Source organism: Labrus mixtus, chromosome 15, assembly GCF_963584025.1.
Source record: "Labrus mixtus chromosome 15, fLabMix1.1, whole genome shotgun sequence".
NCBI lineage: Eukaryota > Metazoa > Chordata > Actinopteri > Labriformes > Labridae > Labrus > Labrus mixtus.
Window position 1 is genome coordinate 17,454,168 of NC_083626.1, and position 24,099 is coordinate 17,478,266.

Sequence of the window (24,099 nt, forward strand, 5' to 3'; positions counted from 1 at the left end):
GAATTTTATAAATAAGAAAATGTAGCCTACCGGTATGTAGGCTATTTTTTTGTTGTTGTGGCTTAAAACATTATAATAGGCCGAACTTATTTTACAGACGCAGCTCTGTTAATTAGGCTCTATGACTGCAGGTCCCGCAGCCTATCCCCCCCCCCCAAACAGACACTCTGAATCTCAATTTGACGGAGCCGCAGCCTGCAGCAGAGGCGTTCATTGACACATGGGGAAATGATGAGCAGCAGCAACAGGGGGAGTGGGACTGAGGTAAGGAATTTGAAAACATTTTATGAAGACAGCAAGCAAATTCTGCATAGTGCAATAGCCTAAAAGGGTGCGAAGGCCTGTTTGACTTTCTGAAGTAGAATTGTAGTGGGAAAAAAAAAATAGCCTAATAGAAGAACTCTGGATGCCGAATTCCTCTCCTCTGCTGAAGTGGTCATTTCTTTAGCCATTGCTGCTGCATTTCATGTGAAGGGTTAATGGGGAAAAAAAGACTCATTGTTATGTCTCTTTTGGTCACTTCGCACGTTACAACTAACAAACTACCTACAAATGATGTAAGATTGCAGATCCACAAGGAAAAACATTTCTTCATGTTTGGTTCAGGCATGCTGCAGGGTCAGATGACAGTCTGGCTCATTTGAGGAGTGAGGCATTGTTGGCACCTGAGTGACCTTATAAATAATGAATACACCCCTTTGTTTCCACTTCAGTAGCCAAAATGAACACAAAAAACACTTGCACAGGCTGTTTTACTTTTACATAATGTCACTGTACTTTTGTGCCACGATGAGATTGTTGCAGGACAAAAAGTCTATGTTGTGTTTTATGTGGCGATAGACGTTGCCATTTGATAAGTAATTAAAATATACGGTTGTATGGAGATCCATCAAGTTTTACAAGGCAAGGAAATGGGCTTCACTATGTCATCTCCATAGTCATTGCTTTAACAGTGTCATTTACATTCAGTTAGATGTGCGTGTGTGTGTGTGTGTGTGTGTGTGTGTGTGTGTGTGTGTGTGTGTGTGTTTTAGGAAGAAGCGAGGAGGAAGAGAGAGAGGGGGACCCTTAATGGCAGCCAGAGATACTTCCTTGTGATAGTCAAAGCTCAGCCAACAAATGCAGAATGTAATACCCTCACGCTCAATAAAACGAGCAACTGGTCTCATATACGATGTGTCTTCCTCTAGTGAGAGTCAATACGAATGGAATCAATCGGTTTGTTTTGTTGCAAGAAGCAAGATCTTTTATGCTGACCTTCCACAGGCTTTTAATATATGTGCCTGTGTTGCATTGAAATCTCATCCTGTGTCAGATTTCAGTTCATCTTGAGCACCTCCTTTTGTCTTTGATTATCACTGCAACTTTTTCGAGAATGAGAAAGTGTTTCATCTTGTGAGTGCCATGGTGAGATAGAGAAGTTATGTTTGCTTTGCACTGTGTAAGGCTGTAAAGCTAAAAGCCCAACAGAGAATCATAGAAATTAGATTTACAGTTGGGTCGATCCTCTTCTGGAGGAGAGCCAGAGTTTGAGGTGAGTGAGAGAGGCAGGCTGCTGATAGGACATGATGGATGGAGAGAGCAGAGAAGTGCTGATGTATAAGAAAAAAAAAAGGGATGGGAAACACACACCCATGCAGTTACAGATGCACGTTCATTTGCTCTTTCATCATGGCACTGAACAGAAGCAGGTCCAGTTAACTAAATAATACATGCAGGGTTGTAAGTGGTGTCTTTTAGTGTTGCATGGATCTCTCTACATACAGAAACAGAATTTTGTTAAACAGAAAAATAAGGTGGTTGGCATATTCTCACAGTATCTGATGAGGTTCTTAGTTTAGCTGGGTAGTTTGATCATATGGGCTAAGGGTTGAATGAGTTCATTTCTTTCTGTTGGCAGAAAGCCAAGGCTTTTGGAATGAAAGCATCTTTTTTGGCTCAAGTCTCAAGAATTTACAATCTGAAGCCTTTCCAGAGCGTTCAAAGTATGTGACGTTTTACAAGGCAGACATAAAGGTAATCTATGACTCTATGGAATACAAATGAGTGAATAAGTGAGTGTAAAGAGCTCATAAACAAACACTAATAATAGCCACTTTGACAATTCCGTTTTAAATTTGCTTTCCAATTTGGATTATTGATTATGTAAATGTTAAGTGATTTTAATTGTCAATCATTTATCTGTTTTATTTGTGTTTTATGTGTGATTTTGTACACACACACGTATATTTGTAAATTTAATTTTCAAACTTTGATTTAAAAAAACAAAAACAAATCTTTTTTATGGTAATACAACAGGTAGTCCAGGATGTCGCCATTGTCCCCCCCCCCCCCCATGTTTTTTACCCCCCATTTTAGTCTACATCAATCATTTAGAGGGATCATTTAATAAATAAATAATGTAACCATCTGATTTCATTGATCTTATACCCAGTATACATGTCATTACATTTACAGAAAGAAGTCTTCTTGAAATACTTCTGCATGATTCTGCTATTCCAAGTGATGCATCACTGAGAGTTAATAAATATTCACACTTTTCTTTTACTCCCTGTCCTCTTTCCCATCTACATCCTCCGCTGTGTGTTATTTTAGACAAGGAACACAGTGTGAATAATTCATAGTAATAATAAGCATTGAAACCTTGGCAACGTGCAGAGTGACTGACTTAATGAGGACCCCTTGTTTTAGATTGTGCAAAATAACTAAAGGTAAATAGCTGGGTGACTGACAAGAGCAATGTTTCACATATTGAAATGCAAAAGATAGTGCAAATGTAGTTTGTTTTAAGTTTTTCTTTTACTAAGTGTAGTCAAAATGTCAGCCTTGTCCAGGTGCATCCTGTTATTTTGTTTGTTTTTTGCACGTGCAGTTTGCTCCACACTCCCACCCAAACAGTGCAAAAAGCACAGCGTGATATACATTTTTTTTAAAGATTTATTTTTGGGGTTTTTTGCCTTTAATGTAGAGATAGGACAGTGGATAGAGCTGGAAATCAGGGAGAGAGAGTGGGCAATGACATGCGGGAAAGGAGCCACAGGCTGGATTCAAACCTGGGCTGCCCGCTTTGAGGACTATAGCCTCCATACATGGGGCGCACGAACTAACCACTGCACCACCAGCGCCCCATTTACTGTCTTTTTGTCTCACACGGTCTTATCTGCTCTGATTAGTGGTTATCCTATATTCTCAGCAGTATGACAACTTGGTGTGACTAGGTAGGTGGGCCTTAGTCTTTGCCTTGTGTGTACACAATGCTCAGACTCTAAAAGAGGTCTTCATATTTGCTGACGAATTCTGGAGAAATATCATGTGCTGTACTTTCTAGACATTCTGACTCCATCCTGTGATCTCACAGCAACATTATCTCACTGTGGTCTGTTGACTCGGGGATAAAGGGCTGTTCTTAAAAAAAAAAAACCTGTGTCAGTGTATGAGAGCAGCATGTGTGACCCTAACACGTCATGACACGGCGCCATTTGTAGCATTTGGCACAAATCACAGTCACACGGGAGGGGACTACACACAACACAAAACTACATCGCTATTCCTGAAGAATGTAGGGAAACATGTTTTTTAAGAGCTGTATGACATATTGTTATGACTCTAGTCATGGGACATTATTGCTCCCCGGTAATAATTTTTTTTGAAGGTTTGCTGGTTGTTGTTGGGATGTCTCTGCGATGCTCTCATGAGGCTATGCCAAATGATCAAATCTACAATTATAGGTACGCCCCTAAATGTAGAACTGGGCCTGTGATACATGTAACCATGACTTATGTCTTACTTGAAGAATTAGACATGGCTCGGTTTTTTTTTAATAGGGCTTTAAAAACAAAACCATCACAGTAATTACTAAGTACAACTCCCTCAACCACACCTTCTGTGCAGTTTGTACTTCCCCCCTCGTACATCAACAAAACCATGCCATGTGATTGTTGTGAATCTCCTAAAGACATTGTAATTCAGCTGTAGCAAATTAGAGGGTGCAGCTCTTATTTTTCCTCTTTTTGTCTCAGCTCAGAGGGGGGACAGTTCGTACCAGCTCTGTGGTTTGGTTAATCCCTGACAAACTGTGCTCCCTGCAGCAGCAGCAGGGTGTGTTGTGAGAAAAAAAAGAGGAAGGTTTCAGTGTTTCGAAGAGTAGTGTGTGTGTGCGTGTATGTGTGAGCATGTGTGTGAGCATTTGTGTGTGTGTGTGTGTGTGTGTGTGTGTGTGTATGATAGTGCTCAGGTGTGGGTCAGGCAACACTGAATAGTGAATGCAAGTGGATGTTCATTCAGCAGCAGCGCCCATGATAGAAGAGGTTTTTTTTTTCTACATGATTTCAAAAAGAGAGTTATTTCTTATTGCAACGAGATGGGTCATCTCTTGCTGACCCATTATATTTTTTCTATGCCAGGCAGAGTCCACTTGGCTGGAGTACACACATACACACACACACACACAAATCCTGGCTACGCGCCTGTTACATAATCGCCCACACAAGGATCAATAGGTTGTAGAATTTAACACAAAACCAAAAGTTGATTTTTGTTGATGCTTTCAGCTATCACCTGTTGAGCACTTATTGAAGAGATACTGCCTAAATGATTCTCCTTTTTATAGAGCCTCATCAAAAAGCAGGATTAATAAAGTCCGCTCTAGTTGTCTCAGAACAGTTGTTCGGGGCCTACTTTGTTATTTATATGATTTACTCTCTGATGCTGCTACTAGACACAAGGGCAGATGGGAAAGGATACAACCAAAAGTTAGCAGCATCACCCCATACTACAAACTTAAACAGTAAAAATCACTGCTCCGTTTTAAACACTCAAACAAAATCTAGAACAGAGGTCTCACAGCAACAGGAAGGTTAAAATATGTTGACACGGAACAAGGAAAGTTGCAGACTGAATGTGTCCATTTAAAGCCACAGTCACTTGAAAGCCATTAACACGACACATGCAGCTGTGTTTCTTTTGTCCACTAGGGCATGTAACTGGTGCGTAAGTATATATTTGCTGCACTACTGACTTCTTGTTGTGCTAATCAGGTCAGCATGATAACCAGATCCTCAGAATGAATGCACAGGAAGCACAAAAATGACTGCTATCATCATCAGCATGCTGCCGTGCTTGTTGCTCTGCAGGGACAACAAAACAGTAGCACAGAGCCTGCACGTCTTTCTGTTTAATTTCAGGAATTCTTCTTTCAGGCATTATCTGAAAGCAATAAACATTTTATCTCCATGCCAGATACTTTCTTCTATCCCCAGGCCTCCCATCCAGATGCTCTGCCCAGCAGCCCCGCCCCTCTGAACATGAACCACTACACCAACAAGAAGAGTGCAGCAGAGAGCATGCTGGATGTGGCTCTGCTGATGGCTAATGCTTCCCAGCTGAAGGCAGTGCTCGACCAGGGGCCTGACTTCTCCTTTTACACCCCAATTGTCACCCTAATCAGCATCTCCCTCTGTCTGCAGGTCACAGTTGGGGTCCTGCTTATCTTCATAGGTGAGAAACTAAACAGAGTCCCCCTGAGACCTTTTGGTGTCTTTGTTGTCTGCTGAGCATCACAACCTTTGCTTGCCCTTTGAGTTTCCTCCCCTCCATACCTGTCCCCTCTGCAACGTCAAGTCCACCGATTTCTCATAAACAACTCATTACTGGCTAGTTGTAACCGTGGCAACCCTCCAGACACCAGGTTAAAGGTCAATATGTTTTCGTACTGCTGGGTGTCAAGGGAAGATTGTCAATATGTGAGTGTACATGCTATAAATGTCTAGAAGTAAGGAAGAAAACAAATGATGCAATTAGCCATTTAGTGATACGCCCAGTGATTTTTAGGATTTCTGCATTTATAAGCCACGCTTGGAGAAAAATAGCTCGATTAAGATGGAAAGACGAACTTCAGATAAGATATAACCGTACACGTTACACTGTGGTTCAATGTGCTCTGACATAAAGCAGATCAGTGAACTTTAGCGAGGTCACACTGACTCATTTTAACTTGAGCAGGAGGAGTAAATAGAGTTTTGTCAGTATCTGCCTTTGAAGTCTTTTAAGATGTAACCACCCTATTATAGAACACGCCCCCCACCCCACCCGTATTAGTAATCTGTGATGCAAAAGTAGTCTATTTTGAATTAAAAGTATTCTTGGCAGTATCTCTTATGAGTGCTTGTTTTAATTGAATTCCTACTGTAACCTTAATATATTACTATAATACAGATGTGAATTACTAAAAAGTCATTAAATAGTCAAATTATAGTCATCATCATAATTTATAATCAAGTCTAAAAAAAGATTCCTGCACTTGTTTTTTTTTCTCGTTTGTTTTCTAAAGAATCATGCGTCAGTAAAAAGGTCCGTCAGCCTGTTAGTCATCACACATTCATGAAGACCTGAACCCCTCCTTCCACCAAATCAAGTGACTCTTCTGCCACCCCCCACCCCCAGATATTCAAACACATCTCTTTTCATTCCTCTTCCTTCATTTTCTCTGAACCCCACTGCCCCCACCACCCTCTTCCCTAAACCCTCCCCTCCACACGCCTGTGGATCCAGCTCTGTCTAATGGAGCCAGTGGTGCGTGATGCGAGTGGCCTACATTCCATCACCACCCCCAACCCCTGTCCACCCTTACCCATCCCATCCAGGCAGATCAGACACACACAGGCGGGGTCCTTATACACCATTTAACCTTTGGTTATCTCCCATGAACACACACACATATACACACATATGTACACAGATCATATTCCTGTAGAGTCCTATCAGCTGACATCCCCAACCCCAACACACGCACACATAAACACACACAACACAATTTTTCCTGATCACACCCAATGTTATTCCCCGGCCAGTCCCTGTGATGATGAAGATCCCAATAAATCATTATCACATGTACTGCTGTGTCCTCATTGTGTTTTCAACTTCAAAGTAGACATTAAATGACACATTTCTGTCATACAGTAACTATGAACTTCCCTCCATCAGCCCTCTCTTCCCTGCATTGTCCTTTCTGTATGCTTCGAAAAAAAATTATTCCTTCACATTTTTTCTACTCTTTTGAATTGCTGAGTAAGGGATGAATTTGACAACATAAATAATGAATTACTTCATGTACAGGTTCATGCTTGGACTAAATACTACGTTGTTTGCCACAGACAAAGAAAAATGCACAGAACACTATGTTCAACAACATAGGGACATTTCTTATTCTTAAAATAGGCCCTAGGGGGGTTTGACCTCTTAACCAATATAAAATTCTAATAAAAAAAGTATAAAAAGGGTTTTTGGGGGATTTGGAAGGAAGATTTGAGATTTATTGCGTAAGCATTGTATCACTATAGCAGCAGATGAACATGAGTTGTTTTTTTTGTTTTTTTTTACATTTGCTGGAATTTTTTTGTAGTCTTTAATAAGTTGTACCAGTGTTAATTTATCTGCCAAATCTTCTTCAATAAAGCATTATCTCTGAGTACTTTAACGCCAAAATAACTGTATTTTCTCTTCCTTTAAAGCGCCTCAAATGTCAGATGATGACTCATCCTGCACTCAAGGGGATTTTGTAAAATGTTTTCAACCTATTAAAAAGCTTTCCTGAAGCTAACGATCCAATCACGTTCACCCCAATGTTATGTCCCGTCTTCTATCTTGTGATTGGTTCTTTCCCATTTGAACTGAAAATACGTCAAGACAAGGCAGTTAGATACTCTCAAAGTTCAGCTTCATGGGGACCTTAGGTACGAGTGTTCATGAAATGAAAGTTTCTTAACACTAAAAACTGAATTATGTTGTTCATTACTCTTATACATCCTTGTCAGAATGTAATATTTGTTCCTCTGCAATGTTTGTGTGATCGCCAGAATGATCTGTGTATGGATTTATGGTTGTCAGTAAATCAGTGTATATTGAGTTGGCTGGAGTCCAAGTTTAAAGTAGGCTGCTTATGTTTGATTTGGCATTCATTGATTGAGTGTGTGTTTCCTTTTTTGTCTACAGTTCGATGGGACCTGAATGATGAACAAAAACATTGGAGGTTAGACATTTTGGAGGACTTGGCTACATGTCTGGTTTTTATCATAGTGGTCGTGAATGTCTTTATTACAGCATTTGGAGTCAACAAGCCAAACTAATGTGAATGAACAACAACACACAGGTGTTTCTCTTCGGATCACAGTATCCCATCTCCTTTGCTGCTCCTTGTTCTCTCTACAAGCAATTTGCCTTAAAGACATGCATGCAGTCAGCATATTTTTGGTCCTCACCTCCCCTGACCCGACCTTCACAATCCCCCTACCTGACCTAAAAACACACTGACCTCTCCAGGCTCTCAGAGAATTTTCCACCGGAAAACAACACAAAAACAAAAATCCAACAGCTGGCTCATTTACCAGAAAATCATTGTACTGCACACCGCTGCAGGCGGAGCGAACAAGAGAGAAACAGCAGAAATTACAATGGGGTCTGGTGCATAAACAACCCAACATTTGTTTCTGGTGGACAAACAGGAAAGTGGAGACAGCAGCAGTCCGGCACATGTGACCTCATGCTGTCTGTCTCCTTTGCTGCGGGAGTGAACTAAAGCCCTGCCAGACTACAAATGCACAGTTACACATGCATAAAAATGGAAAAACAGGCTTCAATTTTTAATGATATCAATGACGTTCGTGCAAGATGTCATGGTTTCTGTCTGGATTGCTTGGACTGGTGTCATGGGGCAACTGAGGGAATGTACACAGAACAGGGTGTGCCTCATGTGAGTCAAAGAGCTGTCCAACCTCTGCAGGTTAACCCTTCAGCACAGCTGTCCACAACCACAGGCCACAAGCCTAACATGACATTAAAACAATGTTTGGTTGTGCCTCGACTCTCTGAGCAAAGCTGGAGTGTGTCTGTGGTTCTCTGGACCGGCAGCTGGTGAATTCATCAACACAGCACAGAGCCCAGCTGAACCGCTTGTTAAACTGTAAGCCTTAATTAGACAGTGTTTCAGCAATGTCACCTAAACCCCAAATTAGAGCAAAAGCAAATGCTCAATTTACACACTCGACTTTTTAAACAAAACCAGTTTAGTCCGTTTTATAAAATCTGCAAAACACGTGAAGATTATTAAGACTGGTATGTAGAATTTCTTCTATAGGATCGTGACAAAGCACCTTTGAGATGACAAACCAACGTCACAATCTGATCCTCTTCCTCCTCCACAACTATCATTGGTTACCTTGGAAACAGGACGACTTGCAGAGAGCTAGATTGATGACACACACAGCTCCACTCAGAGCAGATCTGTAGACTGATATAGATACATAATGTATGTCTGCGGCTCCCACACTTCTGGCTCCATCTCAGTCCTGGCTCAGTAGGGGTCTCACTTTCAGAGGATGCTGATGATCAAGGAGGAGTTTTAGCTTGGTTGAAGCAATACGGATCCCTCTTGGGAATGATGGATACCAGCATTCAAACTGGACAATCACCCTGGTGACACTTCAACCCCCCCTCCCCTGCCCTCCACTTCCTCTCTGAGTCCCCTCTTCATATTCACTGCTCTGTCTCTGCAGAGATGTCAGAGGAGGAAAAGTGCAGCTCAAATCTCCAGGGTTCAGACACCTGAGCTCTCCAGAAGAGCAGAACTGTATATAAACCATCTATGATGTGGCCATTTCCCCACTGAGTTGTCATAATCAGTAATACTTTAAAGGGCTTCAAGTGAGTATGACATTTACGCACTCTGTACAAAGGCCTATCTTGAGCAGTCAATGGTGTGCATTTAATTAAGACGGCTTTATTCATCGATCAGTTTGATTAATTATTCATTTATGTTGGTTGTCTGTAGCCCTGGATTGTCATTGTTATAGTACACCACAACGCCTTCTTCCCTTGTTTCTAATTTTGGTGAACTGAATGAGGCAGCGCCCTCTAGTGTTTTTATTGATGCCATTCAATCCAAACTCTATTTCATGTTCACAGAGCGAACATTGGTTTGTGTAATGTACATCTTTGTCAATTCTTTGTTATTCTAAATTTAAAAAACAAGATAGAACTTCAGGTTGTGTCGGACATGTTTTGTGCTTTATTTGAACAAAAACAAAATTCAACATTCTAATAGTCCACTCACGATCACAGCCTTAGTCACTTCTGTTACCTAAAGGCTTCTTCTTAGGACATTACATTTCAACACCTTTACTCCCAGGATCATTTGCAGACCGCGTTTGACAAACATGTTTGATTACATTTTGTTTGCTGTATTAAAGATACAGAGGCATGGAGCGCGATGTCCCGATACACGCATGTCAAAGGTAGTTTGTAGAAAAATACCAGGATGCCCTACTACATCATGCATTTTTGGCTATTATGTCCCAAAATCCTCTGTGCATGTTTCACCAACAGCCCCACTAAGAAGGCACAGAGAGATAAATCTAATTTTTGCATTACGGAGAATCAAAGGTCAAATTATAATGGAATTAAACATTTTTCAGGTGGGGAAACTTAACCTTTTATTAGTCAGAAAGAAAATGTGATCAGAATCATTATATACACAAAATAACCTTTATATATACACAAGTGTTAGGGTAGAACATTACATGTTTTTATAAAAGATTTCAGCTGTGGGAATCCATGGCAGAATGATATGCGTCATTGTTTCCCTTTCCCAAAGTAAGTCAGTACTGCTTAGAAAAAAAGTGAGATTTTTGCAAAAGCTTCAATAGCTCTTTAAGTGGATATGAGTTTGGCACTGCAAAGTGGCACAGTAAATGGCTTGTTCTTCTGAAGGGACCATTTCTTCAGCATTTCAGCAGCACCTTAATGGCGTCTTCTGTTCCGTTTTCAAACCTCAGCATATGAAATTAAAACATCTTTAGTACCTTTCCCAAGTGCTGCTGCAGAGCAGTGAAGAAACGGACCAGTAGAGCTCAATGTCTTACCCTCTGTGGAGAGAAAGACCCGCAACAAAGAGTTTAGTTTTTAAGGAAAAACTGGTTTAAAAATCAATAGAGTGGTATGTTTTCATCAAAATAAAAACTAAAAACTATGGAGATGCCTTGGATACCGGTCTACACTTACATCATTTGATGTATAAACCATCATTCTGCATGACTCACCTCCATAATAGTAGAGTAGTGCAACACCACCTAAAAAGCTGAAACAGCTCAGGAAGAACATCGGACCTGCAGAGAGAAAGAAAAGGTTCTCATCGGGGACTTTTATAGACAAACAACAGCTATAAACATATGAGTGATGAGCAGGTGGGCGTATGTATTGTGCATAGTGGAACAGTGTTGTCTAAAAGATTGAATAGTTAAAAAATAAAAGCAAACTAAAAGTTACAATAGGATATGGTTACAATTCAATTCACTTAGCAGACGCTTTTATCCAAAGCGACGTACATCAGAGAGTATGGTAAGACCGAAAAGTACACATCAGCTCTGTAAAAAGACAGTTTTCTTGTTCACAGTCAATATGTGCCACATTTCTTTGTCTTCATTATGAATGGGTGTCACTGTTTCACTACTTCATTGATGACCCATTTTCCTGCTGACACACCTTTGACCCGAGGATGCGGCCCTGACTGTTCAAAAGGAATGCAGGCCAGAGGAGGCTGCTTTGGACAGAGGGGTTTACACGTGAGCTTAACTGACCCACAAAACCAAAGCCCTGGATGCAATGGGATGATAGATGGTGGAGCAGAGGGGCCCACATAGTGAGGCTCAGGGTTAAAAGGTTCAGCAGACAACTACATGCGCTGAAGAACAAAGCTTAGTTTGGCTTAAGGGGCTTATCTGAGGATCAGTGAGGGGTGCAGAGGCACCCTGACACACATAAACTGGAAGACCGCCATGTTTAAAAAACACACAAAAGAGAAAAAAAAACTGTTGCTGTCACATATCAAATTGAATGTGTTTTAGGTCCGTTAACCACAAATTAGTATGCACTGCTCATGCAAGTACAAGGTAAGTATGCAGTAAAACAGAAGCAACAAAAACAGGAAATAGAAAAAAAGGATAAGAAAAGATTAGATGACCAAGGTGGTAATATATACACAAGTGTGGGTAAAACGTTCAATGTCGTTATGAAAGGCTCTGTGAATTCAAACACCCACATTCTAAAAGTTGTGTTATCATTATAATGTAATTTAATTTTCAAAGGCAGCTAACAGCTGTGCACTTCTGAGCCCTGTTGTCCTGGAATGAAATCAGACTATATTGAAATAATCATGACCTTTAATAATTGATGATTGAGTTAGTTCTTGGAATAATGTTGTCGTTTTTCGTCATCAATTTAAAATGTAAAATCGGTAGCACGCATACGAAAGAAGACAGTTTCATAAAAGCTCTTTGTTACAGCAGCGTCTGTTTTAAATTGGTAACATACAGTTGATCAAAACAAAACTTGACTGACTGCAGGGCTTACTGCGATGGATTACTGTACCAATGTTGTATCTCAAATAACTTCTCAAACTCTGTAAAGTGATTTCCCTATTGTTCTCAAAACAAACTCTGCCTGGAAAAACAGGTCATCAGTTCCTTTATAATGTGGTGTGCTTTGAACAGCTTTTGATTCTTACTCAAAGTACGCATATATTGTCTGTACTTGACCAAAACATAGAAAACAGCAGGGATCTTTTTAGCATTACAGGAAACATTTCACCCACACTCATTCAGTTTGATCATTATTTACAGACACGATTATAAAGTTGAAGAAAACCCCCCAGAAAGAACATTATACATATTGTTCCTGTGGAGTGACGTTATTAGATTTACAAGAAACTAAAAGTCAGCACACTCAACGTCCTTTAGGCTCTTTGCTGAAACGCGTCCGTTGCTACCCTGTATGCTGCTGCTCTACCCAGATTAAAAGACGTTAAAGGACACTGAATGTGCTAACTTTTCTGCTTTCTTGTAAGTCTTTTTGTGGTCGTGCACCTGACGAGTTTTGATTGTTTGAATGTGCTCCTTTTTCCAATGTTTAGTAGATTTACCTCTGTCATTAAGAACAAATCGCTCTGCGGAGCTGGTCACATTGAGAGTCCATTTTGGATCTGCAATATCTGGAACAAAAAGAAAAGTTGAGTGATTAAAGGGGTAAACGCTGCGCTTTTTAAAGCAATAGCATTTGTAATGTGAAATCCACTACATGGCATGCAGGCAGCGCTACTGCTCGTCTCTCTAATTTTATAAGGATAAGCCTCCAAAAGGCTATTACACAGCAGGGGGTGCACCATTATTGGACAGTTGGTTAGGAGATTTGTGTCATCATCTCACCTGGCATATTGGACAGCATTACTTTAGAACATGTAAGAAAAAGGAAAAGGTGCACTTATATGAATATATGTACTATACAGATCATAAAGAACTGGAGAAAGCAGGAAGGGAAAACTTTTAGGTGAATGCCAGCTGATCAGTGTATTTAACTTGCATTATATTGCAGCAATATAGAAGCTGAATTAAGAAAGACACATATCCATTTCATCTTTAAGGATCTACTTATCAAACTTAGGTAGTTTTCAAAACAAAAGCTTCTCTGATTCCGCTGTATATTTATTTTTTAATTTCTGCTAGAAGTTACAAAACTTGGCAATATTCAGCTACTAAAATCTTTCTGAAACCCTGCACAGTGGATTTACCTCTCTGTGTGACTCTGGTGGGCAAGCTGGTGTAGACATCTTCAGCGTGAATGTGAAGTCCTCTGTAGAATTCATGACAGGCCTCCTCTCCCTTCATATACAGATGCATCAAGAGCTCTGGTAAGCGCACCTTGGTGGGCACGCTCAGGTTCCTGAACTGCAGGGAGAGGCATGCTGAATCTAATCACTGCACATACTGGTATACCATCATTCTAATTGAATTGAATTTATATAGTGACAGGACTCCATGACTGTCTAAACAGTTGTATATGTTTTATAGTATTATATGCAATATTATCTGTATTGACCCTGCGTGCCTCCTTGTCGCTGAGTATCTGGGGGTAGATCCTGTTCAGCTGCAGCACCAGTCTGTCAACGAGTTCAGTGTCCATCCTCTGATGTGAGCACAGGAACTGGGCATCCCTCTGGAGCTTCTCATGGCAATCGTAAATGTCTTGTCAAGGACAAGCAAGAAGTAGTGTTAAATCAATGCATTTTACACTACAACAAACACGCTGTAATTGCTGACTTGGAATTATAGGAGGCATCAGGGATCTAAAAAGTTGTATCTGCTCTAGTGTGAAGGTCAGGTCAGCAACAGGCCATACTCTCTTGCACAAGTACAGCTCACTAGAAAAGCTCTGGGCCTAATTAAACGCTTGCAGATTTGATGTCTAGTCTTAAGTAGTTTTTCAGTAAGCTGGTCTTGGCATTCGTCCAGTCCTGAAAATAAAAGTCTAAGAGGTTTATTCTCTTGTTTATAAGGTCGAATAGGCTGCACTTTCTAAATAAGGAAAATTGTAGCAAAACCTAAGTTGAATAACTCAGAAATAAAAAAGACTATAGAGACCATAATCATTCATTTGCAGAGACCTTGTCTGAACTTAATAATTCCTAGATTAATTCAATTGGAAATATTTGAACAAAGTGAGGCAAACTACCCGGACACATACAATAACAAAATATGAAAATAATTACTTTTATCAGTATATTAATAAAATAGTTTCATCATACACATAGGATCATTTAAATGTATAAGTTTGGATAGCTCTGACAATGACTGTCTATCACGAATAGAAATGACTTTATTTACATAACGAATTTAGACACACCTTTTTGCTCTTTAAATGATTGCAGTTCAGGCTACGTCAAGTCTTGTAAAGAAACGTCCAACTTGCTTTAATAAAGCCAAAATGAATTCATTTAATTCAAAACAACAACCTAACTTGAAGCTGTAGAGTAAAATGAGGGCAACAAGTGGGCGGGCAGCCAGTCCTGTCACCCACAAGTTAGCGCGAAGGGATTACTGTAAAAGATCCAAAACAAGACAAAACACCTTACCCTGGATTCACACACCTGTCATACTGACACACAAATGTTGGGCGCCCCTTCCGACCGACGGCTTCTCCGTAAACTTCCTGTTCCCTCCGCTGTGTCTCTCTTTTGTTCAACAACATCAGTACGTGTGATCAGCACCCACACGGCGCCGCCCTGCGCTGCGCCTGCCCGAGGCCAAATAATTGACCTGAGCACCACATCATCAGTATCAGTCCGCAGACTGCGACATCAGGCTGACCTGACAGGCGGATTAACAAGATCTGCTCTCAGGTGCACCCATTGTCCGTAATCACTTTAATTCACTTCCTTCGTCCATTAATACTAATGACTGCACTAGTTCAATTAATAATAATCATAATCATAATAATCATAATAATCATAATTAATAATAATAATCATAAATATGATTATAATTATAAAAAGAAGACAATTTGTTGCATTTTTTCTCATTAGAAACACCCTTCATTACCATATTACTTATTTTGTAAGATATATCGTCCGTCTGCTGCATCAACATTAAGACTTTCACACATTTTCATCCACCCCTAGGGAGAAATGTATACCAAACACTGCAGTCTCTCCATTGCAAAACAGTATCTCTTTAATAATTATAACTTTTTACATTCTTTCAAATTATATTTACATACTGTACTGGCCACAGGTTTCTCATTCGCTCTCCTCATCCAATAAGCCAGACTCTTCCGGCTCAGGAGAGGACTTTTTGTCACAAATCTTGTGATATAGTTCCAACAATGGTTAACACGTATCTCAACATAACAATGTAATTGGTTTTTTGAAAAGCTCAATTACAGGCGTGGAAGTCTCTTTCAATTACAGGAAGCCTATAATCAAACAAGGCTGGAGTCCTGGATGTTCAATGGCGTCCTTTCTCAGACAGAGGGCAGTGTGCCATCACAGTTTACAGAAGGCACATGAGTCCGTCAGTACTGATCAGAGCTGCACCATGGTCATTTCAACAACGTTTGGTTTTCACTTCTTTTTGATCTCAATGATAAAGTTGACAATCGTGGTCTGTAAACAAGCTCTTTATGGATTAGAACACTTCTGTGGGATGTTTCCTCACACCGATATAATCCGAATAGAAAATTCCTTCTTTAAATTCCTCATGTTGGTCTCATCTGTGTTTGATGGGTTCCCTCCGGACAAACTGATCTGATGTCCTCCATACTGCCACATCCTACCAGAACCTACTGCTGGGACCTGGTCAGGGCCTGGACTTGCACTTTGAATGGTTGACTGAGGAGGTCTGCTGCATTGAGGTGGTTCACTGGAAATCTGTGCATACTGTGGGTTTCTGGGTAATAGAGGCTGGTCATAGTCACAGCCAGGGAGAGCAGATAGCAGAGGAACTGGGCCACACGTGCAGACAGGTTGATGGGTGTACTGTTGATGATATCTGTGGAGGAAAAGACAGGAAGTTGGTCATTTACCTCTTGCCTTACAGGACTTTGTAAATGTTTCCCCTTTAGAAAAGAAGTTGCCATTTCTCACCTGGAGGCCCTCATGTTTTCACACGAGGCTGAGATACTGGTGTCCCACAGTGAACTCAGCTTCTCCTGGGTATTGTTGTTGTTGTTGTTCCTGCTTTTATGACTGTAGCGAGACCGCCTGTCCTCTTGTTGTTGGGCCTGCTCCTCCCACTGCCACATCTCTGGATCACTATTAAAAAATGTCAATTCAAACCAGCAGGTCAATCTTTCAGTTTGAATATGAGTAACACTATCCTCTTTTATTTCTCCATCTTTTGAATTTCCCTCGGGATCAATAAAGTGTCTATCTATCTATCTATACATCCCATTTAAAAAAGTTAGAAACTATTTTTACTCAAGTGCAAAATTAAGGTACTACTTAAGGTACTCACAATAAACAACTTGTGTTAAATTAGGCCAATAGTTTGCTTAATTTCAGAGGATAATTTTACAGATTATGACTTTACAATAAAACAGATTAAACTTGTAAAAAAAAAAGTCAGCTTGGAGCCTCTTCATTATGTTTCAGATGTCAAGTTTTTAGTTCTATTTGAAGAGACGTTTGTTCCAAGATAGTTGTATAAAGTAAATTCTTGCAATAAGAGAAAAAAGATATAATCAGACAAAAAAAAAAACCCACAATTAAGAAATTGTTGGAAAAAGCAAACAATGTATTTCTTAAGCATCACAGGGATTACTGACATACATGATCACTTTCATTGTTGGTTTCATTTTGCAGCACACCCGATGACACATAGAGTGACACAGAGCACACTCCCGCCAATGGTTTCACAATCTTTGAATGATACACAAGGAAACAGGCCAAGACATGAAGGAAGCGGAGGGACATGAAGAAGAAAACATCTGCCTGCTAGTGCACAATGCTTTATGATTTAAAATACTTAAAACTTCCAAACGTTTGCTTTCATTCAGCATTAGTACAAGCTAAAAGATACACACAGCCTTTTTAGTGTGCTGAATGTAGACATCATCAAGGTTTACAAGAAAACTGGATGCAACTAAAGTATTTCTTTAAATAAAGTAGCTTAACTTGTGGTGAAGTATATTTCTATAATGGGGTAGTTCATTTAAAAGTACATCATCTGAGCACTTAGTCACACAGTTTACTTCTCACTCACCTCTCATGCTGTTTCCTTTTGTCCTCTTTGATGCAGTCGAGCAAACAGCAGGTGATGAAGGCCATGGACATGAAGAAGATAATGGCTGAGCTCACAATAGATGCCAGCACGGCTACTCGGAAACCATAGTCCTCAAACGCAGATAGAGCTGCGGTGTCAGAGAAGAAGACTGCTGACTGCTTTTGTTCAGCTTTAATTCAAAGGCATGCACAAATGTTACACACAGCTGCCTTCGTCATGCTGCAGAAGTGAACTATAACATTCAAGCATCACACAAAAGAAGGCAACATAATCAAGATTCTGCTGTCACCTTATCCAGTCACTAACCAAAAGGACAACTAACTGTGCACCCTCTTGAGATTACTCCTCTCCTCATGCATTCCTATCAATATTCTCCTTTAACTAGCTCTAGCAAAAATAAAATCTCTCTTGAAAGCGTCTTTAAGCATTCATTATTCTGAGCCAAATAATACCTGAAGTGTCTTCATTACTTGTAGCCACAATGTCTATCACATAATGGTTCTTATAAATGCAATGTCTTCATAAAAATGAGCTGAGGGAGAGCTTAGGAGACGTTTTGCAGCTGCTGCAAATTGTCCTCCAAGCATAAAAACATTCGACCTGCGCATATACACATCTGGTTATTAAATGTATAAACAGCTAGATGCATTCGGTAAAACACAATGACTGTCATTTGTTTTTATGTTAACCCTCAAGTAAAGGCCTTACTCACGTTTACAGTAGGTCTGGCCCACCCACTGGGTGCTGTTTGGGCCTAGTACACATGTTAGTTCCCCTCCCATCAGTTTGTGTTTGGCTGGGCACTGCAGGGAAATGACTGTGCCCACATTGGTACCATTTCCCTGGATGATCCTTTGAGTGCCCAGGGCAGGTAAGGGCATAGGTGTGCACTGAGCCTGGGACTGAACTGAAAAGCAAAGAGATCGGTTTTCACAAAGACGATTGTACAACTCAGGGTTGACACAGTAACACAGCAGGATGATTTGTGATTCATTCCACAGCTATCAGCACTGAACTCCTGTAGGGCTGCACAACTTTGCGTGACAAAAACACGACCTTCTAAAAAGCACTGTACCGTGCTGTAACAAATTCTTACAGTATCGAAACAGGAAATGTGATAAACCATTCAACCAAATGACTGGTGGAAACACACAGGCCATCTGGAGCCGTGCTAATCATTCCTTTATCATACAGAGCAGCATGCTGCACAGCATATTACAGGGGGGGGGGGGGGGGGGGGGGGTCTCTCACTGTCTGCCAGCAGTCTGTCACTATGAACATACAATATCAGAGATCAACACGACACAAGCTTCTGGAATGCAAATAAAAGCAATGACATCAAATCAGTGATTTCCTACAAGACTTATCATGTGATCCGTCCAAGGAAGTGTCAGATGCAGCTTGTTTGCTAAGGGAAACCTGATTCTGATGTCCATGCCAAACAATGTGATAAAAGAGAGATTTTGCAATACTCCTCTTTGTTTCAATTAAATGAAGGAAAACATCCAAGAATGTGACATTGGCTGTGCACTTCTAGAAAAACATGTGGGGCAGCCACAAGGGGCATCAAGTTCCACCAAAGGCTTATTGACAAAATGAGAGATGATGTTAAGTGTCTTATTTTCTTGAGAAGCATTGCACACGCTTCTGGACAAATTTGTCAATTACAGTGGGCGAGTCACAGCTGGTATAAATTCTGCTCTGAAGGACATTTGCGTCACTTTATTCAAGTTTATATAACACAAGGACGAACCTCACTGCCGATGAGTAAACATCATCACTTTTATGGAACGTGCCTGTAGCCTATGCGTTATGTGAGTGGCTGCTGACGCCCAGCTGTGCATTGGCGCAAGGACTTTCTGGTGATAAACCCACAAACAGTTGCCTCCCTTTTTCACTTCCTCTTTTGTTTGCGTTTTAAATCAACCAACGAGATCTGTAAAAATGATAGGCAGGTCTCGCATGTTTCCCCTCGAAAACCCCAGATGACACATGATGCAGGATGTAAACTATATTTATTATAGTTTATGTGATTTAAATTCTCAAATATGTTTTACACGCCTGTAATTAAGAGGATCATCTGAAAATGCATCATATTAATATAGCCCACCATGGCCATTATTCCTGCAGCAATTCTTTGCGAACTGCAATTACAGCAAGCAGGCGACTGTAAGACCCTTAACGGGTATTGCACAGGATAAAAGCATTGGGTCACGCACGTTACAGATGCATACTGTATACTATGATATATGACTAATCAGTGATTGGATGTTTGAATCAGACGCAGGTCACTTGTAAAACATACAATGTAAAATCTGAAGAAAAAAAATGTTAAGAATAGTGATGAAAGAAATGCAAAGTGCAAAACAAATTCCCGTGCAAGCACTTCCACACTTTGAACTCGAGTAGGCTATAAACTGGACACCTTGGTCTTACCTGAGCTACTTAGGTCACGTCCGTTAATAAAATTGGTCCTGGACACATCTGTTATTGAGGCTGTTGCCGCCGACATGGTGTTGATTGACAGGTCCCCCCCTCTTAGTCCGCTCTTTTGGCTGTGCGTAAAGACTGCGCAACGGTGTCCCTCTGTGCCCGGTACAGAATACACACGTCGGGATTCCGTAAACTCCAGAATTCCGACTCCGTACCTCTCAAAGAGCAGCTTTACGTCCACAGAATCCTCCCACGGTGCTTTTTTCACTGCATCATTTACTTCTTCCACTGCATGGTTTGGACAGCGCGCTGTGGTGGCTACTCCAGGCGTGAGAGGCGGATGAGCCCTCGAGAGGACGGCGAGAGATAAAGTGATCGGTCGAGACCTTGTCGACCAAAGCAGAAATGACTTTGAGGATTACACCAGGTCAGGTCAAGTTGCGTACCACAGTCGGTGAGCAGGACGGGTGAAACTTCAGCAGCAGGGAAACACAGTGTGGAAGGATGTCACAGCGCTGCTCTGTATGCGCCTATCAGGATGTAGTGTTTCTGATAGGGTGAAAAAAAAAATATGCAAAACACAATCAGTGACGTTCAACTCAAAGTTAAAAGAAAATAAAAGCAGTCTGGCTCAGTCTGCTACATGTTGACGGTTAATGTGTGCATATAAGTCTGGCTAAAGTGGTTCATAGAGTGGGTTTATCATGGAGGACTGGATTATAAAGACATGTGTTGCTTATGTCAGAGGATGTAGAATGTCATAGTGATAATATAAAAGGAAGGGTCTTATTAAAGTGGTGTTTATGTGTTACATAACTCCTTGGTGGTGTGTAAGTACAACATTAGATTTCACTTTGCTGTGTCTGCAGTCTCATTGCCTCTAACGTGTTTTTTTCCACTTCCCTCCTGTGTCTTGCTTTGTCACAGATGTGATGGAGGTGCAGAATATCGACCTGGTTGATATGATTCATTACACTGATTCGGACTGTTTTTTTCCCCTTTTCTGACAGGTTTCTTAGTAAAGTAAAGCAGGCAACATCAGCTTGTTTTACCAGATAGCTTTACCTTCAGCTCTATAAAATAATTAGAACTTTTTGTACATTTCATAGTAATAATTTAATAGGGAAATGAACTGATGTATTACCTTAATCTGGAGAAGATCAGCATACAAGAACACAAAAAAAACCAGGCTACATAATAGTTTCCTGAAGATTCCTTATTTGCTTGTTACTCCCATCTGACAGCGTCACCTTCGTCTTCTTCAAACATTATACTGGTCCATTGTCATTTAGGATTCTGAGCATGCGTGAGATTGATTCTGCTGTGGGTGATAAGTGTCTCCATAGTGCTCAGCCCTGTTCACCTGAACACACCTCCACACACCACCTCAGACACTGTGCCTGAGCCTCTGTTCAGACAGCAGTTCCCCTTGAGATGCTTGAATATATTAGCATAGCTGATTAAAAGCGTTCACATAATATGTCAGTGCTCAAAAAAAGCTATTCAGATCTGTCCTGGTGTGCACTCATGACGTAAACACGGTTATTTTTAGGAGACCCTTCTCAAAAGAAAACCTGTCAAGTTATCTAGCAGTGTGTGTTTCTAGAACATTTCACTATACGTTGTTTCTTTTACTCAACCAAAGTATAAATTCAGTCTCTATAATTCACTTGAGTATGTCCATTTACTGTAGCTGTATGCTTCCACTACTCTCAGAGTCAAGTATATTATTCACAACATTTGTCTGACAGCTTAAATAACTTTTAAAATGAGCATTTTTTAAATTCTAGTTGACACAATTTATCACCTATTCTTTTTTTTTTTCAGATAAGGGGATTAAGTGTTGAGAAAACTTAAAACCTTAAATATTTAGCACTGGGTACAGTGTGTTATTGCATTTGAATGTGTAGAATTCAATAAAGATCTAGTTTAAAGCCTGCCTCAGAATGTGCACACCTCCCAGGGACATTTTCTTGTTCAAATTGAATGAAAAGCCAAATGTCAACCGTAATACCTCATTCTATCATTACGCCGTTAAAGAACATCATTCCTTACCTTTAAATGCAGAACTTTAAGAAAGAGCAGGGGAAGAGACACAGTTGGTAATGGTATTTTTGAGAAATGAGTTCACTTAAAGTTTTCAGATTTTCATTTGATTTGGACTCGGTTGCTACAGCAACAGTTAATATGGCCTGGCTTCGTCTAGGACTCTCAGTTCCCTCCACTTATTCCCTGCCCAGGCTTCATTGCTCTGTACGCTGTGTAAGCCAATAAACAATCCAGAGGCTCGATAATGAAAGCCTGGAATGTCGATAATGCCTCCTCAATAAAAAGGAATAAAAGTGAGATTTTTGCTTCCTGATGGTTCGGGTTAGGGTCGGGCATCTTCACCAAAAACGAGGTGATAAAAAGATTGCAGGCCGTGGGGTTTTATTATTATTCTGACCTGACAAGAGAAACAGAGAAAGGTGAGGCAGGTGAGACTGGTCAGCTTCAGTGTGTCTGTGCTGCCCCTGACACATTGTGACACAGCAGCTCTGCTGGGGGGGACCACTCCATCACACAGGTAATTAAGTAGAGCAGGAGGGCCCCATCAACACTGCTGCTCCAACCAGGCCACATATGGCTGCAGGTCTGGGTGGAGGAGACTGAAGGTGCCCTCTCTGAAGCGTCCTTGGTAAGTTCCTGATGTGATAAAAACAAGCGTTGAGTAAAATGTTAATGCTAGTTGTTTGATGCAGCACAAGCCAGGAGGTTATTATTTGAAATATTTTTTCGAAAGCCCAATGAGGAGTACAGTTACATGGGTGATATAAAGACTACAAGAGCTCCATTGTGGACAACTGAAACATGAAACTATTCTCAAAAAACAAATACAAACAAAGAGTGTTTAAGAGTCAAAAATAATGAACAATGTAATGTTGATGTAAGAGTGATGACGTTTCATTACAGCTAAGATATGCATGTGGTTGACAAACCACATGTTCAAGTAAAGTAGAGACAACCTCTGGCTTCCACCCACATTCTCTCTCTCTCTGGTTGCACAAACACACACCTGGTGATGGGTTCATAACACCATTAATGCTCTGTCTCCTGTGTCTGAAAACTCAGAACAAATTACTTGTTCAGGCTGGATTGTGGCCACCAGCGTCTGGGCCGCTCCATAAATCTGCTTCACGCGCACACACACACGCAGACATAGAAAGGAGATGGGAAACAAGTGGCAGGTGAGAAGAATGAGACTTTAGCAGGAAATTGAGTTGATCAAGCATTTCTTTGCCAATGTGTTTCCTCCGACGTGCACAGCTTGCAGGGCATAGTGTTTCAAATGCACAGCATTTCTCAGACACCTCAGAGGACTGGAGAGAAAGTGAGTCAGTTCTGAAAACTTTACTTTTCTGCCACTTTTTTTCTTATGTAGTGAAGCAGGTTGGATAGGGCCTTTGTATTATGTACATCATATGCATTAAATGTAAAAAGGGACTAAAATAAATACCCTTTGTGGTTAAAGTCCCTTCAGCTCTTGAAACGGAAACACAAAGACAGATGCAGCCATGCTAGCAGCTCTGTAAACTGTAAGCTAACTGTACTTACTTGCAGCTAAAAACAGCATGCAAATATGCTACTAATTATAATGTTAACATGCTAATGTAAAGCAGGCTAAGTAATGTTCCCCACTTTAAGTCTGTTATTTTTTGTAAACTAGTAGTCCTATTATTTCATATGACACAGCTTGTGTTTATTTCAAATATTTTGTAAACTAGAATGTTGATGACAGTTAATGGCGTTAGCTAGCTCATATGCTAACTATAGCTGAAAGTAATGCTCACCACTTTTTGTTTAGTTGATGTTTGTTAATGCTATAGTTGTTTTGAGCTACTGAGACAAATGGAAATGTCATTAGTTTGAAGGTAGGCCATTTTGTCATGTAGCATTATTTGACAAACTGGATCCAGCTGTGAATAGAAATTTACACATGGAAAGTTTCCAGGCCGTGGAGCCTTCGGTCGATAAGATGAGTTTGAAAGCTAATGGCTTGTTGGAACATCTTGACATTATGTAATGC

General features: G+C 40.5%; 3 protein-coding genes across 5 annotated transcripts; 1 reads left to right on the forward strand and 2 right to left on the reverse strand.

Annotated features, from left to right (window-relative positions):
• The first annotated feature begins 174 nt into the window (after positions 1–174).
• LOC132989477 (ninjurin-1-like) lies at positions 175–10,054 on the forward strand. The gene is made up of 3 exons (XM_061057138.1): positions 175–264; positions 5,259–5,496; positions 7,990–10,054. The coding sequence occupies exons 1-3, from the start codon at positions 229–231 to the stop codon at positions 8,121–8,123; spliced, it is 408 nt and encodes a 135-aa protein (XP_060913121.1). The 5' UTR covers positions 175–228; the 3' UTR covers positions 8,124–10,054.
• Positions 10,048–15,410, reverse strand: LOC132989476 (caspase recruitment domain-containing protein 19-like). 2 transcript variants are annotated; one of them, XM_061057136.1, is made up of 7 exons: positions 14,954–15,410; positions 13,921–14,066; positions 13,613–13,769; positions 13,251–13,271; positions 12,968–13,036; positions 11,091–11,156; positions 10,048–10,916 (listed from the first exon to the last, which is right to left on the reverse strand). In XM_061057136.1, the coding sequence occupies exons 2-7, from the start codon at positions 14,002–14,004 to the stop codon at positions 10,816–10,818; spliced, it is 498 nt and encodes a 165-aa protein (XP_060913119.1). In that variant the 5' UTR covers positions 14,005–14,066; positions 14,954–15,410; the 3' UTR covers positions 10,048–10,815. The 2 variants fall into 2 exon arrangements, with proteins under 2 accessions (XP_060913119.1, XP_060913120.1); XM_061057137.1 differs by lacking the exon at positions 13,251–13,271.
• Positions 15,411–15,529: 119 nt separating this feature from the next.
• Positions 15,530–21,320, reverse strand: LOC132989475 (sushi domain-containing protein 3). Of its 2 annotated transcripts, XM_061057133.1 has the most exons (6): positions 21,178–21,320; positions 20,037–20,582; positions 18,313–18,507; positions 17,580–17,727; positions 16,463–16,630; positions 15,530–16,367 (listed from the first exon to the last, which is right to left on the reverse strand). In XM_061057133.1, the coding sequence occupies exons 2-6, from the start codon at positions 20,110–20,112 to the stop codon at positions 16,031–16,033; spliced, it is 924 nt and encodes a 307-aa protein (XP_060913116.1). In that variant the 5' UTR covers positions 20,113–20,582; positions 21,178–21,320; the 3' UTR covers positions 15,530–16,030. The 2 variants fall into 2 exon arrangements, with proteins under 2 accessions (XP_060913116.1, XP_060913117.1); XM_061057134.1 differs by lacking the exon at positions 21,178–21,320 and having other exon boundaries at positions 20,037–20,712.
• Between the last annotated feature and the right edge of the window lie 2,779 nt (positions 21,321–24,099).